Source organism: Eleutherodactylus coqui, chromosome 7 (genome assembly GCF_035609145.1).
Source record: "Eleutherodactylus coqui strain aEleCoq1 chromosome 7, aEleCoq1.hap1, whole genome shotgun sequence".
Lineage (NCBI taxonomy): Eukaryota > Metazoa > Chordata > Amphibia > Anura > Eleutherodactylidae > Eleutherodactylus > Eleutherodactylus coqui.
In genome coordinates this window covers 115,279,268-115,304,926 of record NC_089843.1, presented here as the reverse complement: position 1 = coordinate 115,304,926, position 25,659 = coordinate 115,279,268, and the positions used below count along the sequence as shown (strand labels likewise).

The 25,659-nt window shown below is 40.0% G+C and overlaps 1 protein-coding gene across 1 annotated transcript in view; it reads right to left on the bottom strand.

The window, feature by feature from the left end:
• The window catches only part of MARCHF1 (membrane associated ring-CH-type finger 1), a 265,460-nt gene that overhangs the window by 108,846 nt on the left and 130,955 nt on the right, over positions 1-25,659 (bottom strand). Inside the window, exons 3-4 of the mRNA XM_066574677.1 lie at positions 11,535-11,614; positions 7,796-7,976 (exon numbers count right to left, since the gene is read on the bottom strand). Coding sequence (XP_066430774.1) covers positions 7,796-7,976; positions 11,535-11,614 — 261 coding nt within the window. The remainder of the gene's footprint in view (positions 1-7,795; positions 7,977-11,534; positions 11,615-25,659) is intronic.

Sequence of the window (25,659 nt, the reverse complement as noted above, 5' to 3'; positions counted from 1 at the left end):
CTTCTTTCTTCAATCCCAGGGGTTTGGGATATAAATGATACATGTGTGTAGTCAGATTTACGTTAATTTTATCAAAGTAGTACAATGCAAATTATATTCAGCGTACCACTAAATAATAGGGAACATACTGTATCACTGAAAGCAGTTACCGTGACAACAGTGACAGTACTGTATCTACATCTGCCATACTGTCACTTCAAGGGCAGCGAGTGTAGACTTTGCTATGATAAAAGGAGTTTTACTTTACATGACAAGATAACTATCAGAACTAATTTCAATTTGTATGTTGAATGCTTTTCAAGATTGTTATGTTTTACAAGGATAATATGAAGTGGATCTACAATATCTCCCATAGTAAACTACACGGAGGGTTAAAGGGGTTATCTGGGACAAGGCACTTTTTTTTTTTAAGCGGCCAAATATACTATACAAATATAACAAAAGCCATACTTTCTTCCGTCGCTTCCCCACAGCCTTTGGTCCACCAACTCACCGTCTCTACTGCTCTTCACTTCTGGGTGCATGAAACTAACAATGACGTCACCAACACCAGGGTCATGTGACCACCATAGGGCTCTTTCACACTGGTGTCGTTTTCTCTTAGAATAGGTGCGTCCAAAAATTGTGTCTATTAGAACCAATGGTTTCCTATAGAATCGTTCAGATAAAGGAATTTTAGATGCGCAAAAAAACTCGAACCTAACAAAGATAGGACATGCGTGACTGCAATATACGCATCTAAGGTCTGTGGTTCGAGAAAAGATAGGACCTGATCCATCTTTGGTGCGTGCTACGCAGGAGTTTCCATAGACTCTTCTGGGAGCTGGATAACATGCAACACGCAGCTTCCGATCGTGTGAATGGGCAATTTCACCACTAATTAAGCTTGAGACTTAATTACGGGAAATCATCTATTCACACTATTTCACTATTTTTCGCACAGATAGCCACGATTTTTTTGCACAGCTCTTAGAGCGCGAAAACGACGCCAGTGTGAAAGAGCCCTTACACAGCTGTCAGCGAGTTATTAGGGTGGTTGTACACTAGCGCAATTTGCTGCATGTCACCTGCATGAAACAGTCACATGGCAGCAGGAAGTACGCAATGACATTGTATATTTGCTGCGCCGCCGATCAGCATGCACAATCTTGGAGCGTATACATGCATACATAATACGCACCAAGCTAGAACATGCTGCAATGCTTATTGCAGGTGTATTACGTTCAATATGTGTCAGTAGCAGCATGGGAGCCTCTGGCAGATTGGTACAGCGTATTACGTGCGCAAAACCCGCGTGTGTAATACACTGTCACCATATGTTCATGTGAAGGAGCCTTTAACTTGATGAACACACTGAATGGAACCAGGAGTTTGTCTTCCCCAAATGTATTTAATGGAGGAGTTTGGGATAAAACGCTACATACCTCCAGCTTTCTGATTTGACTTAGTATGCAGAACAATGTTTGGCACAAAAAAACTACAAAAGAACATATTTTAGTCAGAGGAAATAATTGTCCTTTTCATTCTTGGAGAGGAGTTACATCCCGCCCTGGCATAACTCTCATTGTACATATAACTCTCAAGGCATTATTCACTTTATTTGCACTCTGCTAGCATTATTATAAATGACATGCTTTGTTGCGCTTGTCTTGTGTGATTGAATACTGATGCATAAGATCATTTATTATTCAGAATACATCAATACTGCATGAATGTGACAATGCAGATGACATCTATTTACAGCATCGCGCGATTCAAGGGAGCAAATAGGATTTTCAACAAAACTATATTTATTTTACTGACGGTGTTTGTAAAACAGCAATAATTTGTGAGAAACGGATAATAAAAAAGTATCTATTTGCAAACTCAATAGAAACCTCATGAAAAATTAAAATGGCAAACATCTCATCTCTTTCAAAAAGATGCTAATTCTCTTTTCATATTTTCTGGTCAATTACTATAATTTACCTTTGGAGAGTGACTCCTGCCTCTTGAAGAACATTTGTGTATCTGTAATAGCACTAGAATATAATGCACCTTTCTGCTCATCAGTGGCACAAATATCATATTTTATCTATCATTTTCGCCTTCTATTCTCCGGAGGGAACAGAACAAAAAGCGAGAATCACTGGGATCCAGCTAAGTGATTTAGTTGATTAGTATAATGAAAAAATATGCTAATTAACATTTTTCTTAAAGTATGCCTGTCCTTTCAGGTACTTCAGAATAAGTTGTTGGTGGTGTGCGCCTCTGCATGAGCTGTAGCGCTATTTTTGGACCTTATATGGGTTGCATGTGGATTTTTTCCCCCCGGTTTCTCTTTGCAAGCTCCACATCCAATGTCAGATTATAATGTAGACTCTCTGGAGCTTGAGGCGCCTGGGGGGTGTTAGGCGGGTACAGAGAAAAGACTGGGAGTCCCTAAAAACCACCCACCCCTCTGACCCTACCTACTTGCCTCACCCTGGCTAAGCCCAGGGGGACAACTGGGCGGTGGTCCCTATACTGATACGATAGTGGAAAAAGGAGCACAAAAACTAAGGAAGATACTACCACAGAGAAACACAAAAGGCTCAATAAAACTACAGCAAGGGAAAGCAAGGGTTAAAGCACAAGGACTAAGAGGACCAGAGAGACCTAGTTAACCTCACTAGATACAAACAAACACTGGCAATAAAACTTGCCAGCTGCTGCCTCTTATCCCTAGCAAAGGGGCAGAGCCAATGACATGCTGGTGGGTGGAGGAAGAAGACCCACCCACTCACATCAGAAAAGGCTCCCAGAGCCGCGCAGCCGCCCTAAGGGAACCGGCGTCATACCCAGAAGGAAGAACGCCATGCCTGGACCCCCGCAGCTGGACTGGCGTGCTGCCAAGACCCGACCGTGCTCCTGGTAAGTTTCCTCCTAACAGGGGGCCAATGGTTGTGCAAACCAACTTTTTCTTTGCAGTAAAATTGGCCCTGTTAATGTATCTAGGCAGTAAGCTCTGTTCTGTTATCTTTTCTATGTAATAAGCTTGGTTCAGTTACAGTATTTATGCAGTAGTCTTGGTTCTGGTAATGTATCGAAATAGTAAGCTTGCTTCTGTTACTATATCTATGCAGAAAGCTCAGTTTTGGTACTGTTAATATGTAGTGAGCCTGCTTCGGTTACTGTATATATGCAGTATGCTAGGGTCTGACACTAATCTATGTAACCTTGGTTATAGTATTGTACCTATACAGTAAGTTTAGTTCTGTTACCATATCTATGCAATAAGTGTCAGATCCTTTTAAAATCTTATGCTGGAGGAGGGCTCACAATCTTTATACAGCTCAAGGATCATTGTAGATTTCATCCACCCTTATCCATATAGAATTGTCAATCTTCCCTAAGCTAATGGGGGGAGACTGGCTGCTCTTATGTCTCTCAAACACTGCACCTACAGAGAAGAGGAAATCCTGCTCCCCTGTCTCTCTGTAGCACACTCTCAGAAGCAGCAGCAGAATGGAAGGAATGACATAGCTGTACTGACCAGTGTAGCTGTGAATCCAGCCCTTGGGTGAGATAAAACCATTACTAGATGCTTTAGCAGTGTCTCTATGTGTCTCTGCTTCTCTTTCTCTGCTGCTGCTTCCTCTACTCTCCATAGACATCTAAGTGCAGCGTGTAGTCTGAGAGCTGATTTGTCTCCAGGTGGATTTTAACAGTATTTCAGAACAAATCACTACCACAATAGGCAGGGAGGAGGGGAAGAAGAAGTGGCTTAGAAGTAAAGTAGAAAGCCTTTTTATTAATAAAATATATTACCACGTTTCTTACATGTATTTGTACTATTAATTTATGCATAGATTGCTCAAAGTACAATGCCAATCTAATGTTATTATACTAGCCCCTATTAAGGGCATTAAGAGTCACATAAAAATTGGTAAAACCTGAAAATGTAACTTTTTATTGTAGATTTTGATCATGTCTCAAGTAAATATAGTTGGTGCACAGCCAGCGCAGATGTCTTTGGTGCATTTTATGTGTTGTTACATTCTAAGATAATTTTATTTTCCTTCAACATAACTGTATGACAGATTATTCCGTTTGGTAGCCAAGAACAAAGAGCCATTGTGGTGTAGTTATTTACTGGGTTTTTTTACTTCATTTACTAAGAGTTCAGTGTCCTGTCAATTTGGGGGTAAAAGCAGTGTTGAGGATTCATTGTCGTGTTCCTCCAACCACTCCCTAGTGATCCAAGATCACACAGAGCACTGTGGCTGGGGAAGATTTCCTTAAGATATGGGAGCAGATGGCCAGCTAACAGGTCCCTGCAATGCTCACCATACAAGGATTGTGGTATGATGACTAGTGGTCCTAGAGCATGCCAGGAAAATGCTCCCCAGACAATAACAACACTACTACTCGCCTGTTGAACCCCAACAATGCACCTATTAGATATGGTATCATGCTATTCATGCCAAATGTAGACCCAGCCATCTACATAGTTTAAGGTCCATTGACATTTTTCCTGGGCCTATGCAAGATGTTGTTGGTTTTGACACAGGGTTATCAAGGATACCCCTGTTGGTCTTCGGTACTACACTTCCAGGCACAAAGAATCTGCTCATGGTCAAAGTCACTCATGTCAACATGTTTACCCATTACTGCCAAAGTTGCGCAGAGGAGAGGTCAGCACATTATCTGAGAACAAATCATGACACGGACATCATGTGGAACTGTGTTAGTGATCACAGGATCTCACACACAAGCTGTTTCTAATGCAGCAATTGTTCAGTGTAGTTCATCAATATAAAATTCCATGAAAACCCTTTCAAACATAACAAATGAATAAAATGCATTAGCCAAGCCATTCACTATTGCTAAAATAGCTCGCTACTTTAGCACTTACATGAACAAAGGCCTATGGCAGGTGCCAGTTCCTCTACTTTTTTACTGAAGTAGATTTTATGTAAACAAAAAAAATGTGCACTTTAGAAAATCTAAAAAATGAAATTAAAAATATGCAATCCCTACAAAATCAATAAGATGACAACTGCAATTTGTAAGATTTGATAAAAAGAAACAATTTTGTGATACACTGCAGGATATGATATATGTGGGAAACCAGAACATCTCTTATATAGCTAAACAATTTACTAATTACTATCATAGTCTCATTAACTCCTATAATTGCTTTTCCAAAAGTTACATATAACCCCCCTCCACACCCTCTTCTCTCCGTGGAGGTGATTTCACGCACAGTCTATTAAATTGCAAGGTATTCTCGATTTTTAGCCTAGGGGCTTGTGTTAACAGCTGGTTTAAATCTAGAGAGGGAACTTGTGTTTTACTACTAACAAGATATATCCTGTTTCCCATATTATATGGATTTTTCGATATTTTTCAGATTTTTTTAACACACATTTTCTGTTACAATTGTTTCTATTATAGTTGAGTTGTGTGCACTATGATGCAATGGACATGTGATCAGATTTTGGTCTCATTCAGAAAACCTGTGTTGCTCTAAGAGATCACGTGATCCGGCCTTCGTATTCTTTCCTGCTTAAATGAGCTTTTCATTGCAGTCACATGGCTTACATACGTCTCATCTGATTGACTGTATCTTGATTTAAAAAGCTGATGGTGTCAGTAGAGAGAATGCTACGACTAAGGGGGGGGGGGCAGTTGGCATTGAAAACATTTTTCTCTTCACAAATGTCTATGGAATCTAATATACTTCAATAAATTCAAACTTTACACTATAAGTTCTACTGTTGGTGTTAGATGATCTAGACAAGTTTCTACATACTAGATACGACATGATCAGAGTACAGTGAAAGCAATGGAAATGTGAAAAGAATTGTGTTTAAGCAAACTATTGAAAGAAGTAAAGTTGTGTTCATCCTAACATCATGACTCCCATTCATAACAGAGCCAAGACAGCTATTGCAGATCCATTCTTTAATATTGGACCCAATTAGTAGTATGAGTAGAGTCTAAGGCTACACACACAGAGGAATACCTCCACACAAAGTAGATGTTACTGAAGGCAACACATTGAGCTCACAGAGATACCAATGGGAGGAGCTGGATGGACCAATCAATTTGGATAAGGCGGGATTTTTCAATTAACGCATCCCTCAGTTCAAGAGGTACTAGAAAATCAATGAGATGATATGTTCCTGTAGCAGTTCGAGGGGCAAAGTTTGCATTGCTTTTAACTACCAAGATAATATTTAGAATCAAATAGTTAAACCACTAAGCAACTTAACATTTAACCCAAAGCATACAATAGGAGAAACAACTTTGTCAATCAAATAAGTAAAAAAGGCACCAAATTCTGTAATAGAATTGTAATACAAATGAGACATACAGAATCACATTTGCTCTCTGAACATAATGAGCACATTGTTAGTATGCTGTGACTTTGCCAACATAATGAGTCATGTTATATCAGAGTCTTGACATTATTTTGTGTCTAAAGAGTATAAAAATATTTTTAAAAAACTGTTTCAAGAAAATGAATACAAAGTGAATTTCACCCCCGATGTTTCTATGAAGACTTTGTTGTTTTCTATGAAGCTTAAAGGGGCATACCATTTTCCATAACTGTTCTGCCTAAATGCCCAACCATTCAGTTGGCTCACTGGTGTCAGCAAATGTTCCTTCTGATAAGTAAAAAAGAAAGTACGTATCTGAAAGATCTTTGTAAAGTCTTGGATATGCATCTATAGGTGATGTATCAGTTATACCTAGAATTCATTTAATAACAATTTTACACCAATGCTGGAATGTCCCTTTGTGTGTCTATATTCAGTCTATTCTTTGGACTACTAAAGCAATCTTTCAACATGTAGCCCATATGACCTCCTTTCTTACAGCTAAATTTCAAAACACTTTTGTCAACCATTATGATATGAATGATATATGATCTAAACAGTCAGACATTGACTAATAGAGAATGGGACAGTATCTGAAATGAAAAGTTAACGCATGAAGACCAACAATTGTTTAAATATCACTTCCGCAAAAAAGAATGGGCTAAAAGTCCTTAAAAATATAAACAATTACTAATTAAATTGTAGTAATTGTATTGTTACATTTACTGCAGCAATAAAAAAAACCTCTTAGAACCTAGTGGTAAATATGCCAGCTTATTACTGACTGACCATGCTGACTAAATGACAGCTTACAATCGGTTCTTAAAAGGCAAGTCAAAACCAACATGGCTATACCACCTCTTGTTCTTTTAAAAGTAGCTGCTGCACAAAACTGAAAATTAGCAATATCCCTGTCAATGAATGAAACATACACGGGGTATGTCAATAAGACATGTAGAGACCAATTTTAAGTGGAAGTAATATGACACAAATGCTGCCCACGTAACAAGGTTCCGTTGGTCAGGGGTTTGAGACACTCAGCTGTTGTTACCAGCTGGCTCCCAAAACCACCCAGAGCAGGGCAAGAGGTGGAAAAAACACAAATTTGGTGGGAAAGCTCTCAGCCAAGCAGCGGTCAAAACAGCAGCTCAGTTGTAATGCTTAAAATCCCATGCATTTTGTACAGTGTTTCCATATTTTTGTCCACCCCCTGTAATTACCAAAGTTTGAATATGGCTTTTTTATTTTTTTGTGTACTAATACATAGGCGGTTTTTACATTTTGGGTTAAAGTCGGACTTTTAGGCAATATCCAATTAGTGTATTGCATACAGTTATATCTCGTGTCTCCATACAAATAGTGTTTTAGTGTTTTGTAAATATCCATTGATTATTCTAGGCCAATAATTACTGAATACTGATAGGCCAATAATTACACTATTTTCTTACCTTCCTTAAAGGTTTTAGTTTCGTTTCCATTACAAAATCATATTTGCAAAGTTCACAGCAACGAGTATCTGAGCTTTTAATCCACTGATGTAGGCAGGCTTGATGTACAAATCTCAATGTTCCGGTACAGTGACATGGTGTAATAAGGGGATTTTCATCATCTCCCTCACAATGGCAAATTCTGAAAAGTGCAACAGAATTAGATTAAGCTTTAAATAATGGTAGTAGAAACACCATAACTGCAACACAGCGTATTGGATAAACCCTTCTTTATGATATGGCCATAGCCATTTACAATATGAGTGTAAATATTGGGCCTTTAATTTGTATAGGACAGATGTCAAGAGCTGGCACTGATCTACACTGTCTTCCATAATGCTGCTATTTATGTGCATGTGGTACAGAGAGTTAAACTGTGCTCGCATGGCAGATTTCAACGTGGAATTCACACTGCTTTTGCGTGGTTTCCATATCAAATCTATGTTGAAAACTGTGTAATAAAGTTTATTATCAACTCTAATGCAAACCCATATGTGATAGTCCAGAATTTTTCCATGCATGGATTTTCAAATCTGCATTGTGGGGAAAAAAAGAAGTATTTTAATGTGTCACTACTAGACGTGGAATCCGCACAGAGATTCGTTCCATTGAACTAGGCTAAATCAGTATGTAGATCCGCGGTGCTCCAAATGCAAATCCACAATAGAAATCTATGTTGAATGCTCAGATTTTTGCCGCAGTTTTTATTGAAATCTGCATCAGAAAAAGAATCCTTTTTTATATGTCTTGCATTATTCCCTTGACATGACCTCATGTATAACTGGGAATGTTGTAATTGCTATTTCAAGTGGAGGAGACCTTTAATGGTTTTTCTACTTTATGTAGGAAAAAAACAAGTATTAGAACTTCTGTAAAGTTACACTGACACCTTGTATTCTACAAACTGAGGGTGCATTCACATCGGCGGTTGTCACATGTAAGTTCCGTCCACTTGCGATATGGATGGAAGTCACACTTGCAAAGAACCCATTAATTTCAATCTGTGTACTCATAAGTGTGATTTTTTTTTTTCTTGTACAAATGGTCTAAAATAGAAAAATCACAGCATGGCCTATTTTTGAGTGATTCTGTTCTGCACATTATTTCTTATGGGAAGGAAAAAAAATCCCATTGTACTTGCATGTACACGTTTCTACCGCAATCGCTCATATGAATGCATCCTGATCAGTAGATAACAATCGTTAATTTTCAATTAACAAAACATTTATATCACTATAATGTTTACTTTGACCACTAAGACTGCTTTCACACCTGTATTAGAGTTTATTTCAGGGTTTCCATCTCTCTGCTTCATTTTTGAAGGTGAAAAACTGAAAAAAATGTTTTTTTCCCCATTAATTTCAATGAGGTTTAAAAAAAAAAAACAGAAAGCAAACGGAAAGACATCTATGTACTTCCATTCTAGTTGGGTTCCCATTTTTTTGGACAAAAAATAATGCAACCTGCAGCATTATTTTTCTGTCCCCAAAAAATGAAGACGTGATGAAACTAAAGCCAACAGAAATCTTTCTGTTTGTTTTCTGCTTTTTTGAAACCCCATTGACATCAATATGGATAAAAAGGGATGAGTTTTTTTCCATTTTTTTATATCAGTTTATCTCCTCCAAAAATGGATCAGTGATGCAGAAAACCCAGAACTGAGCCTTAATGCAGGAGAGCAAGGAGCCTAAGAGCTTATTCACGCGTCCGTATATCAGCCAGGTTTTCACGCTCGTCCGATATACGCTGTCCCTCTCTGCAGGGGGAGGAGGCGGTCCAGGCCAGGAGCAGTGCACTGAGCTTCCCTCTCAGCCCTCTTTCTGCCCCCTCTCTACCCCCCCACCACTATTTGCAATGGGAGGGGACAGGACAGGGCGGCACTTAGCTCCGCCTCCATCCCGCCCCTCCTATTGCAAACTGTGGTGAGGGGCGGAGAGGGAGCAGGAGCTCAGTGCCTTGCTCCCAGCCCAGCCCGCCTCCTCTCCCTGCAGAAAGGGACACCCTATATCGGCCGGGCATGAAAACCCGGCCGATATACAGACGTGTGAATAAGCACTGATACTGTATTAGCTTTGTGAATCATTATTAAATTCATCAGCTATATATTAAGTACTAATTACTAAATGACAATATCAGCATCTGATGTCTGTCACAATTTCCATTAAATTTATAAATTGTCCTATAAATGTAAAACAATCCCCTAACCTATTTCATAGAAAATGATACAATGATAGCTTTTATTTCTATATTCTATACTTCAATATGAATTACTCTTCCCAACTGTGTCACAATATTTCATTTAAATATATATCCTTGAATTGTTTTTGACATCTTGACAAAAGTGATTGAAAGCTGTAAGTCTAGCCTGCATTTTAATTACTGCATTTTCAAACTACTCTATCTAACGCTAAGTTAATTGCTTTTTCCGAATGTTGTATTTCTGAATTTCACATCTTTTGTCTGCTGTCTTTCAGGCCTCCTACATTATCTAACACCTTCTCTAGCTCAGCTGTGAATATTCTGAGACTCAGGCAGGCCACCTTCTGTATAACGTCATATTTTCTTTATGTTCATATAGTGGTTGAAACTGTATTGATGTTTAGGAAGAGTATATGTAAGATGAGCAAATTAAAGGTAGAAATGGTAAAAAAAAAAAATGTACTGCCAACTTAAATACTACAATTGAAGACTGACCTGCAGACTTCTACATCATCACCCCATTCATCATCACAGTTAACAGGTGAAGCGGTAGTCTCGTAGTTGGTAGTAGGAACTGGCGCCAAGTTTTCTGCACCAGCGCCTTCCTCCCTTACATTTTTGTGAATAACTTTATCTTCTGTAAAGTTACACTGACACTTCTGAGTATTCGTACAACAAGATTTTACTCTTCTTTTCACTCTTCTCTTAGGGTATCGCTTTGTTTCAACTGATGATCCGGATGACGTAGAAATGCTAGCCTCTTTAATCTTTGATGTTTTTCTCCTTCGGTAGTGAGAGTGAGTGTTGGCAAAATTACTGATATGCTGCTGCTGTTGTTGCTGTTGTTGCTGTTGCTGCTGTTGATGATGATTATGGCGATGAGGATTATGTTGATTTTTTGGACGTTTTTGTGCTTGTGAGTCTTTGGAATTTAGAGGAATCATTTCAATGGTATTTGAGTCTGAAGAAACATCATGCGGTTTATCTTGTTTTCTTCCTCTTTTATGAAATTTGGGATTTCCATTTCTTCTAACTCTTGTAGCCCATTGTCTTTCATCTGATGAAGAGTCTGTGTCGATCATATCTAGTTTCTGTGTTACATCCATTGGTTGTGTGTTTCTTTGCTTTACTGTTTGGACACAGGTTGAGCAACTTGTTCTTTTACGTCTAAGCCATCGTTTTACTTGTTTTTTACCAGGCTCCCTACCAGAAGGTGCGATTGGCATTATAGGTGTAGTATGGTTAAAGTCATCTTCTGAAACATCCAGCAATGCAGTTCTAAACAAATAAATCCGTGACCAAAGGACATGCAAAAGTAATGAAAGAAAAGATGAAAAGTAATGATACATGGAACAACAACAACATACAAAAATAGATGGAATGATTGGAAATTTGGTGCATATGTTCATCAATGAAAAATGGAAAATAATGCTATATAAAGGCCTTAAAGTCAGTAAATGTTTTTTCCATTTAGAGGCGGAAGATCATACATTTTACATACCTACATATATCCTGAGTAGATGGACAGACAGATGTTTGTGAGTGGCTCCTTGGGGCTGTACCTGTGGTTGGACTGCTTGCCTGAAAAAAAATTAAAGTGTTATAGCAGGTGGTAATAGATTGCTATAAAATGTAATAAATGAATTAATTATTTGCGCTAGCTAAAAATGTTCTACTTAGAAAGTGTTCACACCATGTTTTGATCAACGCTCAGGGGGTCTTTCTAAATACTGAACTTAAGTTATTCACTCTGAAACAAATGTTGGAAAGGAACAGAAATCTTGTCAAACAGTTGTTCTTTGTGAAGCAAAGTAATGCATTTGTCATTGACATTGAAAAGCCACTCACACTGTTCTGTTTACACTGAGGAGGAAATATTTCAGAAAAGCGTGCCTATATGAGTGAAGAATGGATGAATGATACAGCTACACAGAAATTTCTATTCTCATTTACAGTACATCTACCCAGAGAGAAATGCTGGTTTCCATTTGACTAATGAAAAGCTATTATTCGGTTTTGAGGTTCTGTTTAAATCCTGTTTTCAGAGATTCAGATGAAACCCCAATACAGAACTCCGCGATGTAGTTCAAAACGTGGTTTGAACACACCTTTATGGCAACTTTCAAAACTAATTCTACAGTATCTCTCAAGCACCATTCACTTAGATATAACAGTTCCAGTAAACTGCACCAATCAATACCATTCATGCTTTCATCATTTAATATGCAATAATTATTAGACTTAATTACACCCAAATTGCTTTCAAATGACGGAATTCTCTCAAGTGTACATTTCACCATTAGTGTTCAAACAGAATGTCATAGAACATGTGTAAATCTGCTTGATTGTAATCGATGTAATTGGCCATGCAGGTTGCTAAAGTCAAGCGAACAGCAAAACAAACCGTACACTCTGGGAGTATTTATGTACTGGAGAACTAATCTTCTCCTTAACAAGTAATAATTATAAATCTGTTTAATGACATGCACCTTAATTGCTGACCCTTTTACTCTCATAAAACATTAATTAGCAAGTACATTAATTGTTGAATGGCACCTGGTTACAGCACAATAAATATTGCAGAACAAATTATAGCATTTAATTAAAAATATAAATAATCGTAAGCTACATTTTTCACGCTTCATTAAAAGGACACAAACTTTTTAGGCAACTTGTACTCATCTAATAGCCTGTGTGTGTCTCATCGATCTTGTAATATACTTTCACAAAAAAAAAAATCTTCAACCGCTGTAAATCAAGTTTGAAGTGCAGCCCCTCTACAAACAACTGCACTCACACTGCTCTCAGATCTGCAGTCAGCGTGTACACAAGCTCTGCCTCTCCTGATGTTGGATTTACCTAACCTGCTCTGTGCACTTATCTTTATGTTGTATGCATTATATGTCTCTCCCCAGTTAGCTGTGGGCAAAGCAGCAGAATTCTTATTGAATTGACATTTATTAGCTATTTTACTAGCTCTTGTGTGTTTGTATGGTGGTTATAGATCTCTATATATGCTGTCACCATGCAAATACACAAGATCTATTAAAGCAGCTAATAAAGATCAATCCAATAGGAATTATGCTGCTTTGCCTACAACATAAAGATATGTGTAAATATTAGGTTAAGTAAATAAAACATCAGGAGAGGCAGATATTGTTTACACACTGACTGCAGATCAGAGAGCAGTGTGAGTGCAGGCAACAGCCTGAGAACACAGCCTCTCACCCACAGCTAATAAGATGTTCTAACTTCCTTGTTGCTAGAGAAGCTAAAAGCCTAACAACAGGCAGGTGATTACAGAGGGGCTGCAATTCATACTTGATTTAAAATGGTAAAACAAAAACATTTTTTAATGAAAGTATATTACAAGATTTATTAGACATACACAGGCTATTAGTTGAACATAAGTTGTAGGCAAAATTAGTTTCCCTTTACGTGTGCACATGAAGTTCTAGTCAAATAACGAATGACAGAAAGTCAAAACTATTTTTCTTGCAGTTAAACGTGGTTATATAATACGCTATATAGAGTTTTTTCTTGTTGAATGTCGAATGGCACTCATAATTTGAATTTATAACATGAGTCATGGAAGCATAAATGTATATTGAGTCTATAAAAGTACTCGCAGCCTTAGATTTGTTTTACTGTGTAATGACATTGAATAGCTGTGGATTTAATTATGATGCTATTTAATCAAGAGAAAAAGAGTCTTACAATTATTAAATATGAAGCAGATCTGTTCAATAAATCTCAATAATGTATTTCTTGAAATGTTAAGAATCAGCAGTAGCTATTTTCCTTAATTACAGTAATCAGTTGGGCCATCATGAGCAATGATTACACCAAGTAAAATTTTATCTCTTTTTAGAGATAGAAAGAAAATGTCTGTGTGCAGTTTGGATAAAGATTTTATCCTTTGGCTAGGGGTGAAATAATTGCCCATAAAAATGATTGAAGAGCTAATGGGTGACAGTTTTGCACTCAATTCTAACTACTTAACAGTTGTTCTTTTGTGAAGCAAAGTAATGTATTTGTCATTGACATGAAAAGCCACTCACACTGTTCTGTTTACACGGAGGAGGAAATATTTCAGAAAAGCGTGCCTATATGAATGAAGAATGGACCAAAGATACAGCTACACGGAAATTTCTGTTCTCATTTACAGTACATCTAGCCAGAGAGAAATTATTACAATGTGGGATAATATTTGCATCCACATGTGTCCTCAGCTAATGTAGAAAACTATAAATTATGGTGCATTGTGCTTTGAATGGTTGTGTGGTTTAAGTAATTCAAATTGCTGTTTGTGTTTCCTCTAAATAAATATTACAGTTAGGATTCTGGCAGAGCAGAAAATACTTAAAATGCTCATAATGGTGGTGTTTGTTAGAGGTTCAATGACACAGATCATCGCCTGTTCAACTTAATGTAGGAGGTTGCAGGATATTGTTAAATCCGGTTTTTACATGACGACGCCCTTCATGGACAATGCCAACACGTCAGACCAAGATGAAATTATTGTCCTCAATGGATCAATATAGATACATACTATATCTCCAAAACGCGAAGCAACACAAGATAGGGCAAATAACGGTAACAGAAATATGGGGAAGAGAATGCTATTCCTAACCGACTTTGGTGTAGAAGACAGTACCTAGAAGCAGGACGATCACCCAGATAGGGGCAGCCCCACATCAGGAACCTAGGGGATCTAGTATGTATCTAGATAGAGGATAAGGAAGGTGTAAAATGCAGAAGAAAAGAGAAATTTATAAAACACAGTATTTATAGTCACAGGTACTTACAGTTACTGGCTTGGGGAGACACCTCTATGTTAGCCAATCAGTCCATACACCATAGGAAATATTGTAGCAGGGTTGAGAATAAGGGCACATTATACACTGAGCCGACTGAGGCACTAGAAACAGGATCATATAGACCGGGGGTGACACCGTGATGTCACACCGATCTTGTTTCTTTGCTGATGCACTGTGATACTTTTCCTGTCCTGAAATATGTTGCTAGTAGACATTTAATTGCTTTTGGTAATTTATGTATGTCTTTTACATATATTTTGCTTTAATCAATAAACATTGTACATTTGCAGATTTGATCCCTCTGCAAGACTACCTGTTGTCATATAAAAGGAAGTTATTATTCTGGTCCTATAACAGGACTACATGTAAAAAGGATCAGGGGCAGTGAAGTTATGCAGAAGCTTTAGATCACAACCACATCTGTACCTAGTTTTGTGCTTGGGTGTAGCCATATAAGGGGAGTCTCCCTAAAGGGGTTGTCCTATGAAAAATATTCTTTAGCGGTAAATCCAGCACATTATTATGAACATTTCATGTATTTACACTTATTAAAGAAACTGTTTATATTGCCAGATATGTTAGAAATAATCTTACAAAAGCTCCACCCTCTGTTTCTCAGTAAATGTTTCACGGTGATCAAACATATTCAGTCTTGGTTCTCTCTGTTCCATTGGATATGTGGAGGAATCCCTGGTGTAATTAGCTGTCTGCTTCTGAAGTTGCTGAATCTGCTCTGCATGATAGAAGATATGCTGAGCAATTGATAAGGGCTTAGTCACACGGACGCATCGGCACCCGTACACGGGCGCTGATGCGCCCGTGTGACTGAGCCCTTGCTACAGGAAGAGGATGGCTGTACTTCAAGACGGACGACTCCCCGCAGCGCTGAAGAAAGAACACATGACTGGCAATGAAGCTGGTCACATGTTCTTTCTTCTGGCGCTGCAGAGAGACGTCCATCCTGAAGTGCGGCCATCTTCTTCCTGCAGTAACACGGGCGCCGATGCACCCGTGTAACTAAGCGCTAAGAGAATGAGACAGCGTTACTGCAACTGAAATTGCTCAGCATCTCTGACAAGCAGAGAAGACACTGGACCTCAAGAAGCAGACGGTCACCACATCAAAGGTATTTTCGCATACCCAGTGATGCAAACAGAGAAGCAAGACTGAGTATGTGTAACCAAAACTGAACGATTACTGAGGAGGTCACAGAATAGAAACAGCATGTGGCACTATTCTAATGTTAGTCCTGGATAGAGATGAGCGAGCACCAAAATGCTCGAGTGCTCGTTACGCGAGTCGAACTTTCAGTGATGCTCGAGAGTTCGTTTCGAGTAACGAACCCCATTGAAGTCAATGGGCGACTCGAGCATTTTTGTATATGACTGGTGCTCCGCTAAGGTTCTCATTTGTGAAAATCTTAGCAAATCACCAAAGTCATGTAAAAAACACAGAAATGGATAGGGCAGGTGAGGAGCAACATGCAGGGCTGCATTTCGGGCTCCGAGGTCTCACTATTAAGCCACAATAGTGGCAAGAGTGAGACCCCCCCCCCCCCCCCCCCGCACTGTCAGCATAACGATCATTCTCCTCGCAGAACGCTGTTAGCCCATAGAATTCAATGGAGCCGGCAATACAGCCGGCTCCATTGAAAGCAATGGACTTCCGCCGAGCGCGGGATGAATTTTCGGGAAGGGCTTAAAAATATAAGCCCTTACCTGAAAATCATCCTAAAATGTGTAAAAAGTAAAAAAAATATATACTCACCTTGTCCCGGCAGATCGATGTTAGCCCATTGAATTCAATGGAGCCGGCAATACAGCCGGCTCCATTGAAAGCAATGGGCTGCCGGTGATCGCACAATGAATTTTCGGGAAGGGCTTAAATATATAAGCCCTTCCCTGCAATTCATCCAGAAATGTGTAAAAATAAAAAAATATATATACTCACCTGGTCCCGGCAGATGGAGTTCAGCTGCGGCCAGCTGGCAGCTCTCCTGAACTGCTCTCTGTAGTATTCAGCAGCCGGGGATTTAAAATCCCCGCCTGCTGAATGAGCTGCCTCTGATTGGTCACAGCCTGACCAATCAGAGGCAGCTCTCACTCACACCCATTCATGAATTCATGAATGGGTGAGTGAGTGCTGCCACTGATTGGCTCAGCTCAGCTGTCATTCAGCTGACTTTTCCCCCCCCGTTTTTTAGTTTTAAGGGGGGTAAAAAGCTAAAAAAAATTACTTTTTTAACATTTATAGTTTTTTTATTATTTTTATATTTAAACTAAAATAAACTATGGGAATAGGTTCCTCTATTTGTTTCGGACATTTTAATATATAATATGTATGGTTTTGGTTTACAGGGTGCTTATAGCAACGTTTTTCGTTGGTGTCGGTTTTGGGTTATTTTCTTTCTTATGTATATATTATTGTTTTATTCTGGAATTTTATTTTACTTATTTATGTAATTGTGTTTTTTACTATCTATGTCCGCCATGATGTCATGTAAGACCTCTGGGGGACATTCACATTTTTTTTTCTTTATTTGACACCTACCCACTGTAGCTGGGTAGAGATGAGCGAGCATACTCACTAAGGCAAACTACTTGAGCGAGTAGTGCCTTATGCGAGTACCTGCCCGCTCATCTCTAAAGATTCGGGTGCCGGGGAGCGGCGGGGGAGAGCGGAGAGGAACGGGGGGAGATCTCTCTCTCACTCTCTTCTCCCCCCCGCTCCTCCCTGCTCACTCCCGTAACTCCCAGGTCTTCCCCGCTGGCACCCAAATCTTTAGAGACGAGTGGGCAGGTACTCGCATAAGGCACTACTCGCTTGAGTAGTTTGCCTTAGCGAGTATGCTCGCTCATCTCTATTGCTGGGGCATCCATAAGAGCCCCAATTACAGGGGAAAACAACCCCCATAGTGACATTAGTCACTTGCAGAGCTGCCAGGGTCTACTTTGACCCTCCAGCTCTGCAGTAGCAGGGAATCCCAGGAGGTCACATGACCCCCCCCCCCCCCCCAGGCTCCTGTAGTGAAAGTGCATTTTACTTTCACTTTCCCCACACAGTGCTCATTGAGCACTGTGAATCGGGGAAGCAGAAGGCAGAAAGGGTTAAATACCCCTCCTACCTTCTGCTCCGGGTTATCAGCTGTCACTAACAGCTGATAACCTGTTCCTGCTTCTGATTGATTGCAGGAGACTTAAAGTGCGCCATTATTTTACTATTGGCTGTGTTTTAAGCCTAGGACCAGCCGCCGTAAATTTACGGTGGCTGGTCCTAAACGGGTTAAATAAGGGCACATAAACTATTATCCCAACCTCACTAGTGGTATTTAAAGGGGTTCTGTCATTAAAAAAGAAAAATTCTATACTAACCAGATCTTCACCTCACCGATCTTCTCCTGTCTCCTGCATTCAACGGGGGTCACCTTACCTCCAGCTGGCTGATTACTCTGCTTCCTGTGAGGTTACATACATTGACGGCAGTCTTCTTCCTGCCAGCCAATGTATGTTACGTCACAGTGCACAGGCCAGCATGGGGAGTGCTGATCTACTGCAGAGATTGCTCATGCGAGCTGCCTCTAAAATAGATTAGAATTCCTTCCTAGGCAGTTAACGCTACAGCACAGGGACGTGACCTTCACTGACGCAGCCAGAAGGAATGTGAGGTATGCCAGCACAAGCCGGCCAGCGTGCGGTGAGGTGACCCCGGGGGTACTGCAGAAGCTCAGTGAGGAGAAGATGTGGTAAGAAGACTAACGGGGGAGGAATAGGTCAGTGGATTTTTTTTCTTTTAATGACAAAACCCCTTTAACCCCTTGAGTGGCACGCCCGGAAATTTTCCGGGACGAGCTCCACTGCTCATAGCAACATAGCCCGGAAGATTTCCGGGCTATGTATCACTATGGGAGCTGCAGAGCACAATGCCACAAGCTGTGACCGTGTGCTCTGCCTGCACAGACCCACACAGAGCAGTGCAAGGGCTTTGAAAAACCAGCAGAAGATATTGCCGACATGTCGGCAATGTCCTGCTTTGTTTACAAGTTGCCATAGAGACCATCGGCTTGTCAGAAGCAAGCCTATGGTCTCTGTGGCAGGGAGAGCTGGTTGTTAGCTGTCAGAGGACAGCTAGGTACCTGCTCTTACAGCAGAGATCAGAGAAAACCTCCGATCTCTGCTGTGTTAACCCTTTACATGCTGCAGTCTATGTGACTGCAGCATGTAAAGGGCTGTCACTGCAGCATGTAAAGAGTTGTCACCATCGGACCCCCAGAATGTGATCAGAGGTCCTGATGGGTCCCTGTGGAAGTCCACTAAAGGGGCAAAAAAAAAAAAATAAAAAAAAGAAAAAAAGGAAAAAAATTATTAAAAAAATAATAAAAACACTTGTCTCCCTTTACTTTGTAAAAAATCAAAAATACAATCACACATGTGGTATCCATGCATCGTAATGACCCAGAGAAGGAAGTTAATACATTATTTAACCCCTTAATAACATGGCCCCTTTTTTGCTTTTTTCCCCATTTCTTTTTTTCCTCCCCCGTTTAAAAAAATCACAACTTGTCCCGCAAAAAACAAGCCCTTATACGGCCATGTCAATGGAAAAATGAAAAAGTTATGGCTCTTGAGACGCAACTGCAAAATTAGTTGAAATTCAATGATTAGACCATTTTAAAAAACCTGCCCTGGTGGGCACGACAGGGTGGTAGGAAACCCGCCACTCAAGGGGTTAATAGAGCAGCTGCGTGTTCTTGTTTTTTAACGTGTCTCTATTAGTATTATATTAGAAAAAGGGAAGTACAACCAGGAGACCATTACAGCTGTCAGAGCTCTGGAGTAGTTTAATGGGCAAAGCCCAACTCCATAACACTTGGGGCATGCTGGTGAATCTAAGGTCTTTTTCTACATATTGACAATCCTATAAATATGGCTTAAGGTACCATTATACTACTCTTCCCTGCCCCAACACAGCTCTGTCAGCAGCTTTTTGCAAGAAGCTGTTATCGACCATTCATCTAAATATGTGGAAGGCTTGTTACAGATGTAACGCTGCTAATGCACCTGGTGTTAGCGGATTACTGTAGTAATAAGTCGCAGCTCAGTGTGACTTGGCCCGGCTATGATATTTACATAGCACAGTTGCCATTCAAAGTGAATAGCAGTGGCCGCAATATGCAATTAGTGTAGTGAGACTTACAGGAAACTTCAAGGATGTCAATGCTACATCTGTATCTTGCCACATAACTAGGACATTGTTGTTGTCATATGGGAAATCCATATAATGAATAATGGAAACCTTTCCCGCCACTGCAGAAAACAAGTCCCCATGTGGCTACGTCAATGGGAAAATTAAAAAGTTAGGATTCTTTGACAGCGGGCATGAAAAGCAAAAAATAAAATAAAGAAAAATGGCCGTGTCCTCGAGGGGTTAAAGACATACTCCTTTTGATGATACAAAAAACAAAATGAAGTGTCTAGCCAAGCATTGTACATTAGTCCAATATACAGAAAAATTGCATATTCCATTTTACTAAGTTATAGGATCTCAATTATTGTACTATGAGCATATCTGACAATGTAGTACTGACAGATGTAGCAACCAACAGAAGTCTGATTCCAGCTGTGAAGTTTACTGACTTCAAGAACAGCAGATGGCAACTAAAGCTAAGGTATATGTAAAGCAACTTAACACTATATGTGACTGGAAACTATAAAATGTTTGTCATAAGAAAAAGTATAACTTAATTGTAAGCTAAATAAAGTAAATAAAATATAACCATGAATATGTCACATCCGGGACCAGTGGCATACCTGCAGGGGATGCGGTTGCACCCGGGCCCAGGAGCCTTAGGGTCCCATAAGGCCTCTCTTCTCCATATAGGGAGCCCAGTACTATGAAAAAGCATTATATTTTGAGGCCCTGTTACAGATTTTGCATTGGGGCCCAGGAGCTTCAAGTTACGCCTCTGAGTATGGGTACAGATAAAGGTGGGGGGGCCCTAAGCTGAACCTTTGCACCTGGGCCCCTGAGCCTTTAGTTACACCCCTGTCTAAAACTCAACCTACAAAGTGAATGGCGGTCCCCTGACCACTGTTTCCCTGTGTGAGGTAGCCACCATTAACACGTAGAGATTGAATGGGGAGGTGGTGAGTCATTCAAGCAGTTCAGCTGATCCTGTGGATGTACTAATAATGCCTATAGTGCAAGTGCAATTTTAAAAACACAGTACAGTCATACAGTCATCCAGGAAAGTATATTCCACAATCCTATTTTCTATATTTTCTACATTCATTGGATGACATGAATACTGGTGCACAGGTCAAATTCAGCACCATTACCACTCTTTGTGTAAATTAATTGAAATATGTACCCAGTTACTGTATTTTTATGACTTATATAAGCTAGGTTCACAACAGTATTTGGGCTTAGTTCAGGTTTCCATTTTTCTGCTCTAATATGGGAGGAGGAAAACAGAATCCCTGCTCAAATGGATCAGGTCCTATGAAGGAATGAAATGGCGCTCAGTGGACCCCATTTACTATAATAGAGTTCATTCGACTTCTGCTATGCCTTCCAACATATTTCCAGACAAAATAGCACACCATGCTGCGTTATTTCATCCGGGATTTCAGAATAGATCTGTGTCGGAGGCACCGATGTGAACAGAGTCTAAGGCTATGTGGCATATTTTGTCCATGAAATATATAGCTATTATTTGCAATTTGGAAAGCACGCAGGAATTGAAAATGAAGTAATGTTCTGTCTAAATATAGACTACCTGTTTATCTCCCACTTCTAGATGTAAGAAGCATTTACATTTGATTTGAAATGTCTATCACCAGAAAACATTCTTCATTTGATTTTCAATGTGCAATTTTCAGTCTTTTAAGAGTATTTTACTCCAGGTGTGAACTCCTGTTGTGCCCCACAGTGTCGCTAATTAGAGATAGTACAGAGCGGCTCTCTCCAGCACAGAGCCTCTGCATGGATTGCATAACAGCAGACATATATGACTTTCATCAGCCCTATGGAGACATCAGAAACTCTTGGGATTAACTAAAGCATATAGAAAATGTATTATGAGTAAAACAGCTCACTGACCCTAATTATACACCATTCTACATACTGTATTGGTTCCAAGGAAATGCCAAGTGAATAGGAACAAGCTGCAATATCAGACACAACATGTGGATATACGTATGTGATGGTGTGCCTGGAAAACATCAGACCCTTTTTTCTGATTATAGACAACACTTTTAAGTCTACCGAGAGAAAATACTGTATCTTAACAGGCTGCTCCATCTAGAACTGACTACGCAACTTTCATTTTTTTATTGTGTGTGATAAAAGCCTAAAGTGGATTTCATCCCAAAAATAAGTTGTCCTGTTCAGTCAAGTTGTTAAAAATTGGAATCAGTGCTCTCTGGAAAAGGTAGAAACTCACAAACAATTGTCTTCTTACACAGCTTGAATATTGGGCCCGAATGTTCATGCAAATGCTAATTTGCCAGACAGTTAGCCGAACGATAAGGAACAATGTAAAAGGAACAATGATCAGCTGACAAATGAGTTATTGCTCATTAGTTGGCTGATCGTTCAGTTTCAGCATGACAACAGGGAGATGTACAGCCAGCCTATGGGGACAAACAATCATACTTACAGTCATTTGTCCCCATAAGCAGATTCTCTGCCTAAATGAATGAAGATGAAACGAGTGCCAATCAACAAGATACATTTTGATAGCTGCTTGGTAGATGGGATTGAGAATTTGGTCAGTCTAAAAAGACGGTAACACAGTAACTGTTGAAACATTCCTTATGTCAGTTGGGCTTATCTCAACACACTGACACTGTCCAGTCAATATGCCAATGTTAGACCATATAGAGATACACGCAGCAAGAAAAAACGGAAATCAGCTCATTGCTAATGCAGGATAATTTCATCCACCAGCAACAATCACAGGCGCGGGGATGAGAAGATGCCAGGCCAGCTCCCAGGTAAGTATAATCCAAAAGTAGTTCCAGCCAGGGGCATAACTAAAGGCTCAGGGGACCTGGTGCAAAGGTTCAGCTGGGGCCCTACCCCTCCATCTGTACCTGTACCCGTACCCATACCCATACCCATACCTAAACTGTGCTGCACAGAGGTGTGACTTAAAGCTTCTGGGCCCCAATGCAAAATCTGTAACAGGGCCCAAAAATATAATGCTTTATTCATAGTACTTGGCTCCCTATATCGATAAGAGAGGCCCTATGGGCCCCCCAAGGCTCCTGGGCCTGGGTGCAACTGCATCCTCTGCATCCCCTATAGTTATGCCCATGGTTCCAGCACCAAATCAATGCGTTATTCAAGAAAATGGAAAACATTCAACCTACCATCAATAATTGGAAACTCTGCTTCATAAGAAGATACAGATGAACATAACCAACAAGCTCTGGTATATTCCCCTAACAGTAAGCATTTAAAAATATATCAGAGATGACGACTACTAGCATGGAACAAAGTATTTCTGCTAAAAAAGGTTTTCTATATAGAACAGTGGAATTTTGACCAGAGACAGCATCCCCCCATAAATACACACCGATGAGAGGGGTAGTATATTCATGATTTAAACCTTCATTTTACATCAGAATTTCGTGAAAAAAAATCCAAAAAGAAAGATGTAACCGAAACCAAATTAATTCCAACAACATCCTGCCAGATGAGAAGGCGGTCGTCTATATAATGCCCATACCAAATCATGTTGCCAAAGTATGATTTAATGAGTGGATACAGACGACTCTCCTCCCACCAGGCCATGAGAAGGTTAGCCAGGAAGAGGATAAGAACTGCCCCCACAGAGCAGCCTTGGATCTGGATATAGAAATTACCATTAAAAAGGGAGTATTTTTTTTGCTAAGGAAAATGGGTAACATTAAGCAGAAAATCTTTTTTATGTGCAGACAGTAGTATGAGCTACCAAATTAAAACATACATCATTCGTGATACCTCATGTGTTGCTTATATTATGTCATGTAATGTTGGTGATGAAAAATATGTAGGATGTACTACATGCAGATTAAAAAACCAAGTGTCCGAGCACATCACGGCCTATCAACCCACTACTACAATTAAATGTAATATATCAGGTGAAAAGAGGAGGAATCCAGCATCCATAAAAACACAGCCTTTATTAGGAACAAGTAGAATCCCAAAATTTTATACGTCTGACGCACTTCAGATTCTGTGCTCTTTAATAGAAGCTTAATTCCTCCTGTTTTATTCTGGATTTATCTAATATTCCATATATCCATGCATCTTTTTGGTTGGGTGAGTCAGTTTATTTCCTCTTTATTCTGTGTAACATATCTGGTGTTTCAAGATATTACTTATACACATAATGGTGATATGCAATCCTTACAAATGCAGGGTACAGAACAAATTCAGAGACCAATAAGAGGAGGACATTGGGCAAAAACCCTCTTTATGCTAGAAGTCTATTGAATCCTAACTTTGCATATACGGGAACCTAGGGGACTGAGTTAAACCTCCTGCACACAGGGGGATTTGCATTGTGAAATCCGGAGCAGAATTCTGACCCACACCCCACCCCCGAATTCTGCAGCAATCCCAGCCCAAAGCATGCTATGAGAATACGCAATTTCCTGCCCACGAGCGCAAATGCTGCGATTTTATGCGGGCTACGCAAAGACGGCTTCCATTGAAGTCAATGGAAACTGTCCATCTCGCGGCCATTCTGCAATCATTCTTGCAGAATGGTCGCGGGAGGCACGTTATCACCATAGTGACAGCATCCTCTGTACTGCGCATGTGCGCCAGCATATTCACAGCAGAGGAGAAGACCGGCGGGGGTCACTGGCCAGGCACCGGGTCGAACTTAATTAGTCCACTGATAGGGGATGTGAAAGTTTTATGGTCCCTAAATTTGTGTTAGGGGGTCACCAGGCCTGTGTGTTATCTGTGCTATAGATTTCTAATATACTCCAATGATGCATGAACCCACTTATAATGTTTATTCCTGTCTTCAGAGTATCAAAGATAATTATAAACGTGTATTCCAAATTCTACTATGGAGTTGAGATTTGAAGTTGACTTTTAATATAGTAATTTTTATGTCTTCTATGTGTCTGTGGCTAGAATTACGCTCCGCCACAAGTAATTCTGTCTTTTTTTCTTTAACGTTGTTGTGGTGAGACCTCATCCTCGATTTAAGTTTTTGTCGTGTCTCTTCAACATAGAGAACCCCAACAGGACATTTACTGCACAGGATCAGGTACACAACATCGGACGTGGAACATGTGAATGTCCCCGGGATCTTATATTCCTGTTGTGTGTTGGGGATTTGTATCCTGCCTGTTGTCAGTACATGTGAGCAGGTCTTACAGCTCCTTACATCGAAGGGATATGTTCCTTTTTGTGTGTCAGGGGGCAATGCACTCCTGACTATAAAGTTTCTCAAATGTGGTAGTTGCCTGTAACACAGAAAGGGAGGGTCCAGGAATATGGTTTTCAGACAGTTATCTTTCTGTAGGGTATGATGGAGTTTCTTTGCGGTTTTCTTTAGTACCTCTAGCTGTGAATTGTAGGTCCAGCCTAGAGGCACACGCTCTTCGTGCTCTGTATATTGGAGTAGTTGATATCTGGGTATCCTGGTGGCTTTGGTGATTTGGTCATCAATTGAAGTGTGATGGTAGCCCTGATTTAAAAATGTCCTTTTAAGATGACGTAAATGTTCATCCCTATCTGTTAGGTTAGAACAGAGAGGGTTGCATCTGATGGCCTGGCTGTAGACGATGGACCTTTTGATGT